At 37.1% G+C, this 20,165-nt stretch overlaps 2 protein-coding genes across 2 annotated transcripts in view; one reads left to right on the forward strand and one right to left on the reverse strand.

Moving 5' to 3' along the window:
- Positions 1-14,520, forward strand: part of LOC117983291 (nose resistant to fluoxetine protein 6-like) — a 53,327-nt gene extending 38,807 nt beyond the window's left edge. The window contains exons 3-12 of the mRNA XM_034969792.2: positions 1,715-1,908; positions 2,484-2,769; positions 4,277-4,440; positions 5,372-5,540; positions 6,385-6,578; positions 8,479-8,604; positions 9,538-9,743; positions 11,299-11,441; positions 12,005-12,116; positions 12,966-14,520. Coding sequence (XP_034825683.1) covers positions 1,715-1,908; positions 2,484-2,769; positions 4,277-4,440; positions 5,372-5,540; positions 6,385-6,578; positions 8,479-8,604; positions 9,538-9,743; positions 11,299-11,441; positions 12,005-12,116; positions 12,966-13,051 — 1,680 coding nt within the window. The 3' untranslated portion in view covers positions 13,052-14,520. The remainder of the gene's footprint in view (positions 1-1,714; positions 1,909-2,483; positions 2,770-4,276; positions 4,441-5,371; positions 5,541-6,384; positions 6,579-8,478; positions 8,605-9,537; positions 9,744-11,298; positions 11,442-12,004; positions 12,117-12,965) is intronic.
- LOC117982930 (neurotrimin-like) overlaps positions 1-20,165 on the reverse strand; it is a 563,100-nt gene that overhangs the window by 173,392 nt on the left and 369,543 nt on the right. The window lies entirely within an intron of this gene.

A 20,165-nucleotide genomic window follows, 5' to 3' on the forward strand; every position in this document is an offset into this window, starting at 1 on the left:
AGAACTAGCTTAGAACCAAGGATCAATAATGATGAGACGTCTCGCGAATCGCCTCGAGGTATACGATCACCTTAGGCAGAAACGTGGAAAACACGTAGATACCAACGTTTTCGTCTGCACTTCCTCGATCGACTTCCCGGTGCATGCTAACAAAATTTTATTCATAAAGTGCCTCCAGAAAGTGGTTAGAATGCGATTAGATCCAACGATCAATGATGATGAGACGTCTCGCGAATCGCCTCGAGGTATACGATCACCTTAAACGTGAGGCAGAAACGTGAAAAACACGTAGGTACCTACATATTCGTCTGCACTTCCTCGATCGACTTCCCGGTGCATGCTAACAAAATTTTATTCATAAAGTGCCTCCAGAAAGTTGTCAGAATGCGATTAGATCCAACGATCAATGATGATGAGACGTCTCGCGAATCGCCTCGAGGTATACGATCACCTTAAGGCAGAAACGTGGAAAACACGTAGGTACCTACATATTCGTCTGCACTTCCGCGATCGACTTCCCGGTGCATGCTAACAAAATTTGATTTATAAAGTGCATCAGGAAATAAAGTTATACGACTTCGCGTTCAGCATTGATGTGTTTCTAGAATCTAGGGTTATCAACGTCAGTCAGAAACAGCAGATAGTATCAATATGTTTTTAACGACTTATTGTAATGTCCTCCCAAAACATACGCGAGAATGCGTAAAGGTTATCCGAGAGGTTTAATCTTAAAAACTCATGGCAAAATATTGCTTTATTCAATAATCGTTTAAAATCTCAGAGGGAGACTAAATAAAAAAAAAAATGCAGTCCAAACACCCGTATTTATACAAATTCACTCAAATGGACTCCTAACAACAAATCGTATGACATTGAATGAGTCAATTTTCAATTTATTAAACTAAGTATACCTCCATTAGTTTTTGTTTTTATTTGTCGATTTCTACTAAAATATACATTAAAATATGTCGTTAACCACGAAATAAGCTTAAAATCATTACCTCCATTAGTAACGATGTGGAAATAGAAAAGTCATAAATCATAATTCTTGAGTTAGATAAAAGTACTGTTTAGTTAGTTTGTTTTCTAAATAACTTTTAGTACAGAGTTGGCATAGAACTACATAGCATGTAAAAGTTGTCTGCATCACTTATGAAGATATGTTTCAAACAATATTTCTCATTGAAAAATTTGAGTTCAACATGTAAGGAGACCACGAAGGAAAAATAACTCGAAGACGATTTCACAAGTTTATTTGTCGGTTTTCATTACAGAACTACTTGCCTATTCGGCCACACGGCTTTTTATATCGTTTATCATGAATGAACTCAGACATTAATCGAAATGACGTGAAGTTACCTTCGTTCATTCCTTAAGATTCGTTTTCAACGTATCTTAATTAAAGTCATTTTTATGTTAACAAACAAATATATGTAATACTACTTTGATAAATAATTGTAGTAATTTTAACGATTAGCAAACTTAGTAAGTAAGTTACTTTAAATAGATATGCAATTTAGGGATGTCTATTGTCAACAACATTTGATTGAATGAATCACATAAGGTTTAGGTTGCAATATTCTACATTCAATCAAAGGTTTCTTCATATTATATTTAATGCGCTCTATTAATTATGGCCATAGTATTTAACTCTACAAATTTTAATATTTATAACATGATTTCTAACAAACAGCACATAATTTTCCTATTTCAGATCAGGACTGGCAGAGGCGAGATCCTCCGCTGGGCGGTTTGCGTGCCAAACACCTGCGACGCCAGTGCCGTGGCAGGGTTCGTGAGCGACGTGCTGTCACATACTGTGGGGAACTCGACAGGCGTTGAGGTCACTGGGAAAGATTGCTACTCACGGAAGCCCATGACTGTTAGCAAGCTGGATATCGTTTTCATGTGAGTAGAAGAATTTATGGTTCCGTATGTCAAAAGGAAAAAAGGGTCACTTCGACATTTTTGTTTGTCGTGTCTGTCAAGACTAGAGGAATCAAAACCTTGGTATACTCCCCGGTATTATATTATGGTGCTAGATGATGTCCGCGACTTCGTCCGCGTGGATTTAGATTTTTAAAAATCCCGTGGGAACTCTTTGATTTTCCGGGATAAAAAGTAGCCTATGTCCTTTCCCGGCATGCAAGCTATCTCTGTACCAAATTTTGTCAAAATCGGCCAGGCAGACAGACAGACAGACAGACGGACAGACAGACACACTTTCGCATTTATAATATTAGTATAGAAGTATGGATATGGTAATTCCTGTTTACCTAGAATCATGTTTGGTAGGTAACAATGTCACAGAAGTTATTTCTCTAGCATAATATTATGCTTCACAATCCCTCATTAATTTATTTTCGTGATAAATAATAAAAAAGTATTTTAAATATTTCTAGATGTTCTAGATACTGATAATTCTAGACATTCCGTTTCTTTCTCCCACCGAAAATTTACGAGTATCTGTTTTTATTTTCCAGAGGTATATTGTTATTCTTTGCTGCTGTCCTCGTGTTCACAACTTCCTACGAGATCTACTCATTGCGCTGGAGGAGAAAGAAGAGTTACAGCGCAATCCACGAGCTCATAGTCTCTTTCTCTCTCATTAACAATACGAGGAAGATCTTATCAACTAAACAGAACAACAGCCTTGGGCTCGAGTGTATCAATGGGATGAAGGCTCTAGCAATGCTCTTCATTATAGCTGGCCATGCTTGCTTGTTTATTGGAAGTGGACCCGTGATGGATGCTGAAGCTTGGGATCGAGTAAGTTATCAATAAACTTTTTTTTAGGGTTCCGTACCTCAAAAGGAAAAACGGAACCCTTATAGGATCACTTTGTTGTCTGTCTGTCTGTCTGTCGGTCTGTCAAGAAATCTACAGGGTACTTCCCGTTGACCTAGAATCATGAAATTTGGCAGGTAGGTGGGTCTTATAGCTGGCTTTAGGGGAAAAATTTGAAAACCGTAAATTTGTGGTCACATCATACAAAAAAAATTAAATTGTGGTCATGAACTAAAAATTAGTATTTTAAATTATCAAAGTAAGATAACTATATCAAGTGCGGCTTATCATATGAAAGGGCTTCATCTGTGAATTTTAAAACAGGTTTTTATTTATTTTTATGAATCATAGTTTTTGATTTATCGTGCAAAATGTTGAAAAAATACGACTGTACTACGGAACCCTCGGTGCGCGAGCTTGACTCGCAATTGGCCGGTTTTTTCTTTAAATGAAAATATGTATAAGTTTCTGTTTGCAAAATATGTAACTAAGTTTAGACAAAACACAACGTAACTTTCGGTTTCAAGGCTCTAGCAACTAACGTATAGTAGCCGCAGGAAATATTGTACATCGACCTTTAGAAATAGAGCGTTGTCTCTGTCACTCACGCCTATGTGACGTATTGTCGGTCTCAAAGACAGAGACAATGCTATCTCTTTCTACAATGTCGATGTACAATATTTCCTACCGCATACTGTAAGTGGAGTCTTGAACAAAAAGCCTAGTAACCGATTTCACAGAATATAATAGTTACATCACGGTACGGTTTTTTTGATGTAGTTAGCATTCAAATTTCGAATTCAAAACTATACTCAAGTTTTATTTATTTACTAGCTTATGCTCGCAACTTCATCCGCGTGGACTACACAAATTTCAAACCCCCTATTTCACCCCCTTAGGGGTTGAATTTTCTAAAACCGTTTCTTAGCGGATGGCCACGTCATACTTAATAGCTATCTGCATGCTAAATTTCAGCCCGATCCGTCCAATACTTTGAGCTGTGCGTTGATAGATCAGTCAGCCAGTCAGTGGGTCAGTCACCTTTTGGTTTATATATTTAGATATTCTGTATAAAAAGCTGTAATAGCCTAGTGGTTAGGGTGTCCGCCTTCTAATCGGAGGTCGAGGGTTCAATCCCGGGCACACACCTCCAGCTTTTCGGAGTTATGTGCGTTTTAAGTAATTAAATATCATTTGCTTTAACGGTGAAGGAAAACATCGTGAGGAAACCTGCATGACTGAGAGTTTTCCATAATGGTCTCAAAGGATGTGTGAAGTCTACAATCCGCACATGGTCAGCGTGGTAGACTATGGCCAAAACCCTTCTCTCTGAGAGGAGACCCGTGCTCTGTAGTGAGCCGGCGATAGGTTGATCATGATGATGATTCTGTATAGCAAAATTAGCCAGTCTTGTTAAAATTTTACAAGCAAATTGTAGCAGTAAAAATAATTAAATTGTATAATAAAGGATCCGTTTGTGAATTTTCAGTTGATCCGAGACCCGACAAACGCTTTCATGTTGAACAATGCGCTGCTAGTAGACACTTTCCTATTCCTGAGTGCATTTCTCTTCAGCCGGCTGCTGCTTATCGAACTGGACAAACGAAGAGGCCGTCTCAACGTACTGCCAATATTGGTTTTCCGATATATTAGGTAAACTTCGCTTTACTCGAGATTTTATTTATATTTCCTTTGCATTGGAAAATATTCTTTTTGACATTTCTTTGTTATACCTTCAATACAATTGTTTTATTTTAGACTAGCTCATGTCCGAGACTTCGTAGGCGTAAAATAAAGTTTTTAAAAATCCCGTGGGAACTCTTTGATTTTCCGGGATAAAAAGTAGCCTGTGTCACTCTCCAGGCCTTAAACTCATGCAAAAAATCACGTCGATCCGCTGCTCTGTTGCGACGTGATTGAAGGAAAAACCAACAAACAAACACACTTTCGCATTTATAATAGGGGTAGTGGTAGGTAGTTATTATTGTACGTATTGTTTAGCACAATAGAATTCAGAATAGTAAAGCAGTGGAGTATCTCTACGTGATAAAATCAAAAATGAGGAGATCCGTAGGAGAACCAGAGAAAGCGACATAGCTCAGCGAGCTGAGAAGCTGAAGTGGTAATGGATAGGGCACGTAGTTGGAAAAACCGATAGATATTAGTAGGAAGACTCCCCACTAAGTGGACAGACAACATCACACGAGTCGCAGGGATCCGCTGGCTTCAGTTGGCGCAAGACCATGGCATGTAGAAGTCTTTACAATATAGACTTATGTTCAGCAGTGGATGTTTATCAGTTGACGATGATGATAGAAGTGGTTTTGGAATGGCAATGAAGAAAAACATCATGAGTAAAATGAATGCTGCTGAATTTTCCATAATGTTCTCACAGTTGTATGAAGTCTGCCGATCCGTGAACTGTGCCTAAACCATTTTTAGTTTGAGAGGCTACGGCCGGACTCAGAAGTAGGTTGGCGCGATGGGTTGAGTTGAGATGATGGGTAGCCATTTCTATTTCCTTATTTATAGTTCTGTGCTGCAACCCTCCTTAAAAAAAATACTTTTAATTTTTTTTATACAGGGTGACTCCCGCCTATGCAATCGTCATACTGTTCTATATGACGTGGTTACCAAAAATCGGAGAAGGACCGCTGTGGGATGGAAGACTGCAGTTAGAGCAGGAAAGATGTATGGAGGTGTGGTGGGCGAACATTTTGTATGTCAACAATTACATCAGTACAGATAAATTGGTAAGTAGCCGGTTACAACCGAGTGCTATTCGGTTTTAACTGGTTTAAAATATACGCAAGAACGTTAAGTACCTAAGTGAGGCCTGCACCAACGCAGAAATCAAAATGGGTATAAATACTTACTAATGAAGAGGAAATAAAATAATGTCGATAACTGGCGGGTGGCGGCTATATTAAGGTACGCTTATACAGGCAATTGAAATTCCACAATTCCAGACAACTTAGTAAATTAGGACGTCACGATCACATGGAGCAATTTACTGCAATACCTGAAAACTTCTGCAATGTCATCACATTAATTGCTGGAAATAATTGCTCCAGTTATTGCTCCAGATCGATGCATACGTGTTGCCGAGCAACAATTGCTTAAAAATTGTCCATGTAAGCGCACCATTATAAAGGCAAGTCAACCTATATAGTCAATTAGATAAGAGCCTCAATAGCTGAACCGGTAAAAGAGTGGACTGAAAACCGAAAGGTCGACGGTTCAAACCCCGCCCGTTGCACTATTGTCGTACCTACTCCTAGCACAAGCTTGACGCTTAGTTGGAGTGGAAAGGGGAATATTAGTCACTAGCTTATGCTCGCGACTTCATCCGCGTGGACTACAAAATTTCAAAACCCTATTTCACCCCATTAGGAGTTGAATTTTCAAAAATCCTTTCTTAGCGGATGCCTACGTCATAATAGCTATCTGCATGCCAAATTTCAGCCCGATCCGTCCAGTAGTTTGAGCTGTGCGTTGATAGATCAGTCAGTCAGTCAGCTTTTCCTTTTATAGATTATAATTTAGACGTTCGGACAAAAACCTTTGGCTGTATTGTTTAAATTTTCCTTTTCACAGTGTATGTTCCAATCGTGGTATCTGGCGGTTGACACACAGCTATTCTTCGTGGCACCTTTCTTTATCTACAGCCTGTGGCACTGGAGGAGGTTCGGGCCCATATTCACCGCGGTGGCTACCTGCGTGTCCCTCGTCATACCCTCTGTCATCACGTTTAAAGAGAGTCTGGACCCGACGTTGCTGTTTTATGCTAAGTATGTAAAGAGTGTGTTTAAGAGCACCCTGACCCGCAATTTGTTTTGACGTTGTTTTCCCTTTGAAAACTTATGTGCGTGGATCATGATCAGCGATTTAAATGATCCTCTAGATGGAGCGCTTCATAGTATAAATATGTCCCAACAAACATCAATGTCCACACTCCTGTAAATCGTAATCCGCTACTGCAGTCCGTTTCTACTTTCTTTGTTCGTTTAGAGTTATCGCGCAAAAAGGACAAGGCCGACATATTTTGGCCCAAAAGTGCCCAGCATATTATTCTTATTATGAAAAAAACCCGGCCAAGTGCGAGTCAGGCTCGCGCAACGAGGGTTCCGTGCTACAGTCGTATTTTTTGGACATTTTGCGCGATAATTCAATAACTATGATGCATAAAAATAAATAAAAGTCTGTTTTAGAATGTACAGATGAAGACTTTTCATTTGATACCCCACTTGATATAGTTATCTAACTTCAAAAATTGAAAATACTAATTATTAGTTTTTAACCACAATTTAATTTTTTTTGTGTAATGTAACCAGAAATTCACGGTTTTCAGATTTTTCCCCTAATACCAGCTATAAGACCCACCTACCTACCAAATTTCATGTTTCTAGGTCAACGGGAAGTACCCTGTAGGTTTCTTGACAGACAGACAGACAGACAGACAGACAGACAGACAGACAGACAGATAGACAGACAACAAAGTGATCCTATAAGGGTTCCGTTTTCCTTTTGAGGTACGGAACCCTAGAAATGATATCATATTTGTTAAAAATTTAAGTTTTTTAATACTAATGTTTTAACATCACGGATAAGATAAAAAACACTATTTTAAGTCGAAAACAGTGTTAACTAATAACTTAAAAAAATAGTAAGTGAGCGCGATAGAGCTTGTTTCGGCGTCTTTCAATTTGATTGGTGCTTTTGCATTTCTAAGGGAGTGTAGAGTACATCTAGATAAACTTTGAAAACAAAACAAAATTTCATCCAAATCGTTAGAGAAACCATGTGATCCCTGAATTCCTATGGGAACTCAAAAATGTCACACTGGGAAGGATCTAAAAAAATTTGGAAATTCAAACATTATTACATAAAATACAATTATACAAAAATTCGAGTTTCGAGCTGTTTTCCAGATAACAATTAGGTGCCTACAACAATAAAGTACCTTTAAGTAAACTAGTTTTATTTTGGAGGTTAAAATAATACCTATTATGCATTTGGCTGTATTATTTGTTTTAATTATTCATGAACTATAGTTACTACCTATTAAAGCATAATCATAATTATTATTTTATATACAAATTCGCATTGAGGCTCCTTTATTAAGAAATCTTCAGGCATAGCATATCCTGTCTACATAATATGCGAATTTTTTCACAATATAAGTACGCAGAGGTACGCAGTAATTATCTACAAGTATAAATATTTTCCTTATGACTTAACTAAATTATATTAATTTTTTTTTTGTTGACTAGATCCTACGATATAATGTAGATTTTTTTGTAAAATGTACCTATTGTATCGTGCGTAACGTGACTTTTGTAAGCACTTTAATAAGACTAAACGAAAAATAAATATAAATACACAAATAAATAATATAGTAAGTACACCGTCTGATCTACAGAAATGTCAGAAATGGTTGCAGAGGTTATGAAACTATTAATAAAATTATACACACAGTGCGCGGTAGAAAGTGATGTATATCGACCTTTAGAAGGAGATAGCAGATTTGTAGAGCGTTGTCTCTGTCGTTGAGACCGATAAACCATCATATAGGTATAAGTGATAGAGACAACGCTCTATAAAGCCGAAATGTCATTCTAAAGGCAGATGTACATTAATTTCTGCCGCTTGCTGTAAATAATTAGAAGGTAACTTTTATGTGATTTTCAGGGAATTTACAGATTTCGCTACGAACCATTACTTTGTCGAAGCCTACATCAGAACTCATATGAAAATGACGCCATACTTCATGGGAATTTTAACTGGATATATCCTGCATCGAATTCAGTTGGAAAAGTAAGTTTTGAATCACCAATAAAGTATCTTACTACTGTAAACAGTTTCGCCTTAAGAATCCTCCTGCTTCATGAGTTTCACCATGCGTCATCGTAAACCATTGATACGACGACGACGACGACGATCGAACTTTGTAAATTTCAAATAATTTAGATGGAAATTATCTAAATATATAAAAGAGAAATACCACTCACTCACTCACTCACTCACTCACTCACTCACTCACTCACTCACTCACTCACTCACTCACTCACTCACTCACTCACTCACTCACTGACTAATCACGAAATCTCAGGAACTATAAAGCCTACAAACTTGGAATTTGGAAGGCAGGTTCCTTCTAGGATGTAGGTGTCAGCTAAGAAACGGTTTTGCGAACATCCCCCCCCTAAGGGGGTGAAATGGGGGGTGGAAAGTTGTACGAAAGTCCTATGTTTTTGAAGTTAGAGTCGTGAAAATCGACATTTAGGTTAATTGGTTTAAATAATAAAAATTTGTATAAGTCATTTTGGAAAATTCCCCCCTTAAGGGTGGTAAAATAGGTGGTAAATGTTTTTATAGAAAAGTTTTAACTATTGTTATTTTTACTTGAAATTTGAAACGTAGGTTCTTTCTAAAGGGTAGGTATCAGATAAGAAAGGATCTAAGTAAATTCTCCGCCTAAGGGGGTGAAATGGCGGTTGAAAGGTTATATGAAAATCCTATGTTTTTGAAGGTAGAGATATGAAAATTGGCAATTAGGTATTCTGGGTTCCGAGCCTTAAGGTGAGACTGAGTGAGTAGGTAAGTGAGGCCTTTTGCAGCGAGAAAATTTCAGATCTTATGAGAAACAAGAAATTTTACGCGGACGAAGTTGCGGGCAACTGCTAGTAACTTAATAAAATACTCTACATTGCAGTGCTTTTTTTAAAATAAGTTTCTTTTTAATTTCAGTTACGAATTCTCTAATCTCTTAAAAGCCTTTGGTTGGATGACAAGCATAGTTCTAGGTACAGTGACGACCTTCTCTGTAAGCCTGTTCTACCAAGATTGGTACCGCTATAGCGTCATTGAAGCAGCGGCATACATCTCGCTCCACAAGTTTGCTTGGAGTATAGCCAACGGTTGGCTCATTGTTGCTTGCGCTACTGGCAATGGAGGTAAGGTTCAACATAGTTCATATTTTTCGTTTGTAGTTTGCATGTTGCATACTAGATGGCGCTGTACTGATTACAATTACACGCATGAAGTTTTTAATTTCATTTATTATTTTTATTTATTAACACAATCTTCGCCGTTACCATGATTAAATATCACTTGCTTTAACGGTGACGAAAAACATCGTGAGGAAACTTGCATGCCTGAGAGTTCTCCATAATATCCTCGTAGGTGTGTGAAGTCTATCAATTTGCATTGGCCAGGGTGCCAGACTATGGCCTAAATTCTTCTCAGTAGTGGACCGGCAATAGGTTGCTGGGTTGCTAATAAATTATTATTATAATTAAAAGTTAATCCGACAGATATTGCACAAAAGTCATCGCAGAACGTAATTAAATATAAGTATGTACATATAAATAGTTAGATTTAGGTAGATTTTATTGCTAATTATTACCATTTCATTCAGCTTAATTACAAATAAGTTATGAAAATAATAGGTATGTGTAAAATAACTGAAACCCAAAAGCTACGCAAATATTATAATGAAACACAAAAAACTTTTACATACTCATACCTTAGTAGCGAAATATATCGAAAAATATTATTTTGTTCGTCAGATCTGAAATGCTATAATATTATAATGAATGAAATAGCCCACGGGAGTAACGTGTGCAATTTTGAATCGCTCGGTTTTTAAATTCAAGCACGTAAATTGAATGGACCTAGGCAGGGTCCATGGTAAATTGTTAGTGTTGTTGGTGTTGGTATGTTAGTGTGTAGGTATGTGACTTATAATATAAAAGAGTTTTGTGAAAATCAGGCTCGATTTTTTTTAAAGTTTCGAATACTAACCGATTATTAAATTTGCAACTACTTGTTCGAAATATTTAAAACTAACTATAACAATTAAAATTGAGCTCACTTTAAATTGGCTATTAAAATTTCGATGGCGAAAGTTTTACTGATTGGAAAATTGTTTAGACAGTGTTAGTGCGTGAAAACTTTGTTAGCGTGTTTATTTTAGGTACAGAACCATCTAGTAGCAATATGTATACCTAAAGTAGTCTCGTGACTGATGATGTCTCGTGATGGATAGACACTGCAATCATGAGTCTTTTATTAATTTTTTTTCAGAGTCGGTGCCAATGATGTGCCAACGTGGAGTCCCAAAACAATAGCTCCTGCGGCTAATTGGCACCGGCTCCAAAAATATTATCATAGAACTACATTTTGTATACGTTATATATTCGGTAATTTTTTTTTTTTTTTACTTTTTAGTGGTTTTATATCTTCGAAGATATTCATAAGATCTTCACCAAAATATTCAAGGGTATTATTTCGAAGTGGTCCCACCACTTCGAAAGTATCCCCTTTCAAAAAAGAAGAATTTTCCAAATCGGTCCAGGCGTCTTTGAATAATCAGCGAACATATACCTACCTATAATGAAAAAAAACCAAAGATTCTGACGAATTAAGAACCTCCTCCTTTTTTTAAGTCGGTTTTAAAATGTCACGTTTTTAAATTTATATCAGTCATAACTTAATTTCCTGTTGCAGGTATTCTTGGGAAACTTTTGACCTGGAAGTTTCTGGTGCCGATCGCAAGACTGACTTTCTGCGCGTATTTGGTTAATGGTATTGTGGAGTTGTACTATGTGGGACAGTTGAGGCATCCTTTGCATATCACTTTCTTTACTATAGTGAGTATTATTTAGATTGATCTCAAAAATTGTATGTATGTATGTATGTATGAATGAATGAATGAATGTATTTGTAAGAAGGTCACAAAATTAGCATATTATGCAACGTTATTTCTATATATTGTATTAGGTAGGTGCATGAATATTTTTGTTGATAATCGCCAGCTGACTACAATAAATTAGTTACTCGTTAATTAGATATATTTTGAAGGAAACGAAAATTTTACTTTTATTCTAACATAATATTTAAACCTAAGCTAACATCTGCATCAATGTTAAACAATGTTAGATGCAGAGTTTTACATAATGACGAGGTAATCCAAACTAAGCTAACTTAGAAACTGCGTCGAGATGTCACATCTCTCACTTACTTTAAATACCTTAACTCAGCTAATATTAAAATGTAGATTAGTCCCAATTTGTTAGAGTCACGAGTGACGACGAGTGGATATCTTGCTGACGGTGTGCTGGACTCATCTCCTAGGGCCTTAGCTGGTCTTAGCTATGTCGTCGTCGGAATATGTAACTAATTGTTTGAAAATGTTATTGTTTATTACTTTCAGGCAGCAAACGCTATATCCCACATAGTTCTCACATTCTTCCTTGCCTTAATACTCTGCATTATATTTGAGTCTCCTCTACATGGTATAGAGAAGATTTTACTACGAATGTTTGGTAAGTCTTTTGAAAAAATATGTTTAAATATGTTTGCCCTTTGCAAATAAGTCACTACAAGTAATTATACCGGGTGTAACCAGAACGCTAGCAAAAACTTAGCGTTATTGTTATACTACCTAAACACAATCCAATACCAATAACCATTTGCCTTATTTTGTAGTTTTAGTGATTTAGTATTTTCAAACCTGCAATGTATAGCGTGCAAAAATCGGGTCAATGCCTCACCTACGACGCAGCATTGACTTTTGACGAGTGACTTACTAACGTAACGTTCGTTGATCCCTGGCGTCAGTCAGATGTTTTATTCGCAATCATTTCGCAATAGTCGTGAATTTTTAGAAAATATAGATATTTTTTGATTTTTTTCGCGTTTTTGTTTATGGTATCATATCAGTAATCATCCGTACTATCACCTGTTTTCGCTTTTGCCAGCGTTCACACCCTGTATATCACTTGCTCTCTTTAATTTTCAAAATTTGGATTCCATGCTAAATAAGTATGTGCAATTTCTAAAGTGTAATTAAAATAGCAAACTGTGTCTGTCTGTGTGTATCTTTTTTACTATTTGTCGATTTCAATGTGGTTTTCACCATCACTAAAAACTTTTCCCAAGAAAATTTATAATTTGCGCTAGTACATGATAAGTAAAAATTTACTACACGTGCCAAAATAAAGCGAGTCTGCTGTATTTACAAAAGCGACAATAATTGTACCTATCCATACCAAATCCTTTTTATGTTTTCTGTGAAAAGCACTATTGCTTTATTCAGAAAAAAAGGCGGGATAGTTTCCTCCTCCATCAATGAAGTTTACAACAAAAAATATAAAAATGCAATAAATTTTCAGCTCGACCAGTATTGAGTGACAACGCGAAACGAGATGACTCTGCCGAGGTGTCCCGACATACTAGTCAAAGTAAATTGGAAGCGTAGTGTAAAATTTATTGTTAAATTAATTAAGGGACTAGACAAATTTTTGTTGTGAAGGACCTACCCACGAACTTTCCGCTGTTTGTGCTGATACCATTACCATAATTTCTTTCTAGATAATTATGACCAACACTTAATGTTAGCCACTTAGCTCATTTGACATTAGTTGGTTCTACATTGCTGCTTTATTGAGTGTTACTCAAATAATTTTTCAAAGAAAACCTTAAATGGCTTAAAAATAAATGTTAAATGAGCATGGTGGCTATCATTCAGTGGTGGACACTGAATTAGCGAATTAGTAGGCTGTACTATGAACTACAAATACTAAAATACCACACGGATGTTCGGTCCATATTTAGAAAAAAAAGTGCTTCTAAACAAGCACCTTTTTTAATGAATATCATCATTCATCTCGTCGCACCATCTTACGATAGCGATGACCGCGAACCGCGGTGTGAAAACACACGAAAGGTGCAAACAACAGGCTGGCTAAGTGTTTTCCGCCGTTTACGGATGGTTCACGAGTTTTTACGTACGAGTGAAAAGCGGGTATAAAAATGTGTGAGCGTTCGTACGTTCACCGCGGTTGGTGAACATCAGTTTCGGCTGTTCGCTCACCGCTTCGCTTGCCGCGACGTTAAACTTTGTGGGTAGGTGCCAAAAGTCATCGAAAAAGTTTTTTCGGTCGCGTATTCGGCTTCGGCAAAACCAATATTTAGTATCGTTCCTTCATTGGCCAAATGTTTGCCGAGCGCCGAATATTCGACTTTAACTTGGGCCAAAAATTTAGTTTCGGTGGAGTAAAAATATAATTAAGTACGCCTTTAGTAACATGTGTAAATAATAGATTTTTAAATTGATTTGTTATTATTGTAGCGTATTTGTTCTGTGGTATAGGACTTCTAATAATAATATGAATTGTTCTTAGTACTCGTATTATTGTGATAGTCTACCGAAGAGCCATGTAAATATGTATTAGTTAAGTTAAGTTTTGGGGAGATTACTTATAAGTATACTATATACCAAAGTTGGCGGCCTGCCGGCCTTGTTCTTTTGTCTCATGATTATTGGATATGTAAGGATCAACACATACACATCGAATGTGAACTTAAATACAGTACGCGGCCGAAAGTAATGTAGCTAAATCGACCTTTCCGTTGTACACAATCTCTTAACTAAACTAAAATGACACGTCTAAATCTATTGCTATCCCTTTCATAATAGTTTAGTTTAGAGATAAGAGAGTTAGTACAAGAGAATCGGCCCATTGTCGGCCTTAATTAATATTATGTCAAAGAATTTAGAAGGATGACATTATTTAATTGTTATCTATTATACCTAAGTACTTATTTGTATTTAAATATAATACTTTTAGTAATAACGTTAATGAAATCTGTATTGCTCAATACATAGGGATAAAGAATTGTAAAAATGAGATTTTTAAACTTTTGATATTAAATTATAAATCATAATTCTTGTGAATTTTATTTCTGTAAAAACCATTTTGAAATGTATACATAATCCTTAGAAAATACTTGTAGACAATGAGTTTTGGACAAGTTATCCAGATTGGTTCCGTCGAAGTTAAAAAAACAGTTTCCATTTCAACTCCGAATGGGCATACTCTTTACTTATATTATAAACTAGCTTATGCTCGCGACTTCGTCCGCGTGGACTACACAAATTTCAAACCCTTATTTCACCGCTTTAAGGGTTAAATTTTCCATAATTCTTTCTTAGCGGATGCTACGTCATAATAGCTATCTGCATGTCAAATTTCAGCCCGATCCGTCCAGTAGTTTGAGCTTTGCGTTGATAGATCAGTCAGTCAGGCAGTCACTTTTACTTTTTATATTATATTTAGATGAGTAAATGTGTCTGTCTGTCTGCTCGCTTTTCATGACCTTAACCGATTTTGACGAAATTTGGCACAGAAATAGCTTGCATGACATGAAAGTTTCAACTATTTTTAACTAATTTCAACTTACAGTTTCAACTAATTTACTCTATTCTACCTATAACGGTTTACGAGATACAGCCCACTGACAGACAGATGGACGGACCCCTAATCATGCAATGAATAATATCAGAGCTGCGGGAGAAATGTAACTTTATACAGAAGCAATAATTTGGCTTTAAACTCCCGACTGCAAGCGTTGCGCATTGCCCAGCGTTGAGCAAAAGTTAGTCAGTTTTCAATTACTCGCGGCTAAATTAAGCTCTAGTTGAAGGTGTTGATATAAAAAATCAAAGATGCGCAGGTCATAAGAAACGAAACTACTACTTAACTAATAAAAGTGACAGCTCTTTATTCAACCATTGAAAAAAATTAAACAAGTTAATACGGCCGTCAGCCGTCTCAATAAGCAAAATAAATGTATATGTTTGCTTAAACTTGCACGTGGGGTTTTGGATTTTTTTAACCGACTTCTTGTAACAGTACAATAGTTTTTCGTCTCGAATTTTTGTGCTTTAAGTATATTGTTTTTCTACCAGTAGGTAGTAGGTACTTACTTAATAGAAATAACTCACAGGCGTGCGCGGATTTTCTCACGGTGTTTTCCTTCCTGCCTACTTGAGAGTTCTCCTAATGTTCGCAAATGTGTGTAAAGTCTGCCAATGTGCATTTTTCATAAATAATGCAAATTCTGAGTGTCCACCGTATTTCACCGCAAGAAAACTACTATTTCAGGGCCATTATGAACGTGCGAATTGGGTCATAAATCATTTTTATCGGACCTCTTGCTCCCACTTACAAGCCTTATGGAACTGAAACCCGATGATCTGGTGTTGTGTGTAACAGCAACAAAAGGATTTGTCGATAGTTTTAAAAAGCGCCCATGCTTTTTACCTGCGTCTACTACCTGCGTCCGAACAGCACCCCTTTGTCGATAACTACTTCTGCGGAATTCTCACAACCCATGATCATAATAATTTATGAACCCGTTCGCACGTTCATAATGGCCTTAGTATATCGTTATGAATTAATGGATGGATTGCGTCCTTCAGCATTGAAGATCACGAGACCGAGCTAGTGAATATCTACCTACTAGTATTCTGTGATGTCGGTAGATGCATATCAACGGCAGTAGGCAGCAATTCGCGTAACTTGCATAATCTCTATGTTCGCTCGTATTTAAGCAAATGCAGGACGGACGGAAATTTTCGTGACGTAATCCGGATTACGCTACGCTTTCTCTTTATTACACTCCATGATAAGCGGAGAGCTAGTGGGAATTTTGAGGAGGCAATTGATTAAATTAAAGTTAAGACTAACGTTTTCGGACAGTGCGTGTTGCCAGTGATGACTATGGATCCGAGACATGGTCGCTAATGGCCAGATTACACCTACCGAGTAGTGAAGCGAGACAGTAAAATGTCACTCGGCCGAGACAGTGCTGTGGCTGCGAAATTGGCGAAATTGCACTCGTTAAAGTGTTTATAATACCAACCGAGTACTCTGCCGAGGACACTGATTCGCCACTGTACTCGATAGATGTAATCTGCCCATAACTATGATCTATAAGAAAGCTCAGAGTTACTCAGTGGGTGATGGAGCTATATGCTTGGAGTTTTTCTCCGTGATTATATCAAGAATGAGGGGAACCATAGCAACCGACATATACGCTAAACGGGTTGCGAAGTTGAAGTGGTAATGGGCAGGGCACATAAAACGTTATCATGGGTTTGGGGTCCTAAGGTGCTAGAATGGTGGCTTTGCACCAGAAAGCACAGCGTTAGGTAGACAAGCAACATTAAACAAGTCGCAGCGAGCCGTTGGTATCGACCTATAATATTTTCGGTTTTTTATCAGAACTTTTTCAAAACGTATCACGAGCTCCTGGCCAATGAGTGTATATCCCTGGTAATACATCTAGGCTTTGGGGTGGACAAATTTGCTTAGTAAATATACTTGTTTGCTTTAATAGCTTAACGCTGGACGGGGTAGTTTTAAACTGGGAACATTTACACTTTTTTACACTTTACTTCTTTACGCGTTTTACTGCATTCCCACCCACTTATGCAAATCCTACAAACGACAACCAACCACTGTCCATCTAATAGAAAATAATGGAACATTTCATAAAACATTTGTTTAAAACATCCTTTATATCAAAATTTTAAGTTATATAACATGTTTTTGCTTTAATAAAAATATTATGAAGTGTGAGACATTGAGAACTGTGTTTTATTACAGGTTATTTTATTAAATTGGTATCCATGAGGATTTCCTCCTACCCAATTAAAAAAAAAAAAAAAAAAAAAAAAAAAAAAAAAAGGTTATTTTATTATGATCTGGACTCACCGTGAAGGCCGTTTGTGCACTCGTCCGTATTCGATTCGTATCCGTGATTCTTCGAAGCGTCCGTCATACAAATACGTATATTCGTTTCGTATTTTTTTTCACGGAGCTGTAAAATCACAGATGAGTGCATAAACACCCTTAGTAATTGTGCTCTTAGTGCTCAAATAGTACAGTAGCTATAATGAAGCCCAGCAAAGTCAAACTATCTAATTCAAAAGTATAACAAAGTTTATACTTTTGAATTAGCTGATATTCAAGCAAATGAACGCCGTGCGGAATACCCAGGTAGTATATCTAGTAGTAGGTATACTACAGGAATTTTCGTGACGTGATCTGGATTGAAATGTGGTTTATCTTTATGAATTACATTTAGATTTTAGTGTGGTAAAGGATAAAAGTACTCCGAATATATTTAAAATACTAACTATGTGAGTAGTAGGTAGGTACTCATAATAATTGTCGCCATTCTGCAGCACTTTGCGACCCCAACGACTCGGACCTCGGTTCTTCGAACCACTTCAGCTTCGCAACCCGTTCCGCTATGTCGATTACTTTGTTCCTTCTACGAATCTTCTCATTTCTGAGTAGGTACTACTAGCATATACCTCTCTATCGCCCGCTGAGTGACTGAACTTTGAGTTTCTTACGAAGCGCATAGTTATGCGCTTCGTAAGAAACTCATAGTCGTCAACTGACGACCATGTTTCAGATTCATATGTCATTACTGGCAACACGTACCGTTCAAAGAAGCCTGTTGAAGGCTACCGTTTGGAGCCTCAATGGCTCAACCGGTAAAGGAGTGGACTGAAAACCGAAAGGTCGACGGTTCAAACCTCGCCCGTTGCACTATTGTCGTACCTACTCCTAGCACAAGCCTGACGCTTAGTTGGAGAGGAAAGGGGAATATTAGTCATTTAACATGGCTAATATTCTTTAAAAAAAAAGACTTTGGTCATAAGGCACTGAGGAATTTTGCTGAGGAAAAGTTCTAAACTGTCAAAACAACGGAATGCGGTTGTTTGTCAGTGTGTTGTATAAAACCCCGCAAGGTTTATCTTTCGTAAAGTTAAACTAAATAAGCCTAAAGCCTATACAAACAAGGATCAGTTTACAGACGTTTGCTCTTGTCACAAACGCCGCGTCAGAGGGACGTCTTTGGAACAAACGGGTCACGGTATACCGTATACGCTAGGTATAGTTTGTACTTCGTGGGCTTAGTACGAAGTAGAAAAATTTGTACTCCGTGAGCTCTATTTTTGCTTTCCATATTATAAGATAAGAAAAATAAAAACAATATAGGCATTATTGACATAGATCAGTTATAATTATTACAAAAACATTACTGTGCACCTGTTTTCCGAACTAGGTACTGTGTCTCGGAAGACAGGGCCTCCAGCTCAGTGAATACAAAACAAACTAAAGAAAATATGTGCGTGTAGGTCCATGTTGTGTGTGTGTGTATTACCAAGAAATTTTTGCTCTGGTTCGTCCTTTACTTTTCTACTATCGTACCGCAATGTATATCTTAGCATACCCACTTCAATATATTTCCTAGCATTTTACTCCATTATAATATTTATGATACTCCAGGTAGTCTACTATGAAATTGGCTCGATACAGGAAGTTTCCAACAACACAACAAAGTCTGCAAACACTCGTCAGAACTTGTTTACACAAACACTAGCTACGGAACAAACAAAGTGTAATCAGAGGTTATACGTATAGCCAGTGTGAATAAGAAATTACAAGCTCAAATCAATAATCACACAAACATGTCAATTTAGTTACTATAATAGGCCGCGAATACACCTCTAAGTTTACACGATTAACTTATAACAAACTAGCTGATGCCCGCGACTTCGTACGCGTGGATTTAGGTTTTTAAAAATCCCGTGGGAACTCATCAATTTTCCGGGATGAAAAGTAGCCTATGTCCTTCCCCGGGATATAAGCTAACTCTGTACCAAATTTCATCAAAATCGGTTGAACCGTTGGACCGTGAAAAGCTAGCAGACAGACAGACAGACAGACACACTTTCCCATTTATAATATTAGTATGGATTTACCAATGTAAACACTCTTATAAGTACTTACGTTTACATTATTGAATTTGTTGTATTGACCTGTATATATAATTACACCTGTAAGTTTAACTCACGTAAGTAACTTTCGTAATTAATTGTAATTACGTTAGTTACTTACGTGAGTTAAACTTACAGGTGTAATCGCAGTCATAAAATAATTTATTATATTAGTCACGCTAATACACAGCAAAATATCAACGGCAGTAAAAAAAGGGTCCGTAGAATTATAACACTAGTTTAATTTTTTAAATTGCATGGCGGCCATTTTGAATTTTTTTTATTTGTTGTTATTGCGGCAATAGAAATAGCATTGTCTGCGAGACTAAGTGAATTACACTCTGCGAAAATTTCAGCTCTCTAACTATTACCGTTCATGAGGTATAGCCCGCTGACAGACAGACGAACGGACGGACAGACAGCAAAGGTTTAGTCATAGTATCCTTGTAAAGGACTACGAAACCCAAAGAATATGTAGTTTTTGCATCCGTGTGTGATTTACTTAGAAACCTTTAAGACTTTCCCAGCTAATAACACAAGATTAAAAAATATGATAAAGCAACGTAGATGGGAGCGACAAAAAAATATTCTCACCTTGGCTCATTTTCAGCAAAAATGGCCGCCGAGATGGGGCTGGGGGATTTTTTTACCCTTTTAGGAGGCACCTGCAACACCTGCGATGCTTAAATTATGTAAATATTTTTAATTCAGAGTCTCCCTGTCTGTTCGT

The sequence above is a fragment of the Maniola hyperantus genome, chromosome 6 (genome assembly GCF_902806685.2).
Source record: "Maniola hyperantus chromosome 6, iAphHyp1.2, whole genome shotgun sequence".
Taxonomy (NCBI): domain Eukaryota; kingdom Metazoa; phylum Arthropoda; class Insecta; order Lepidoptera; family Nymphalidae; genus Maniola; species Maniola hyperantus.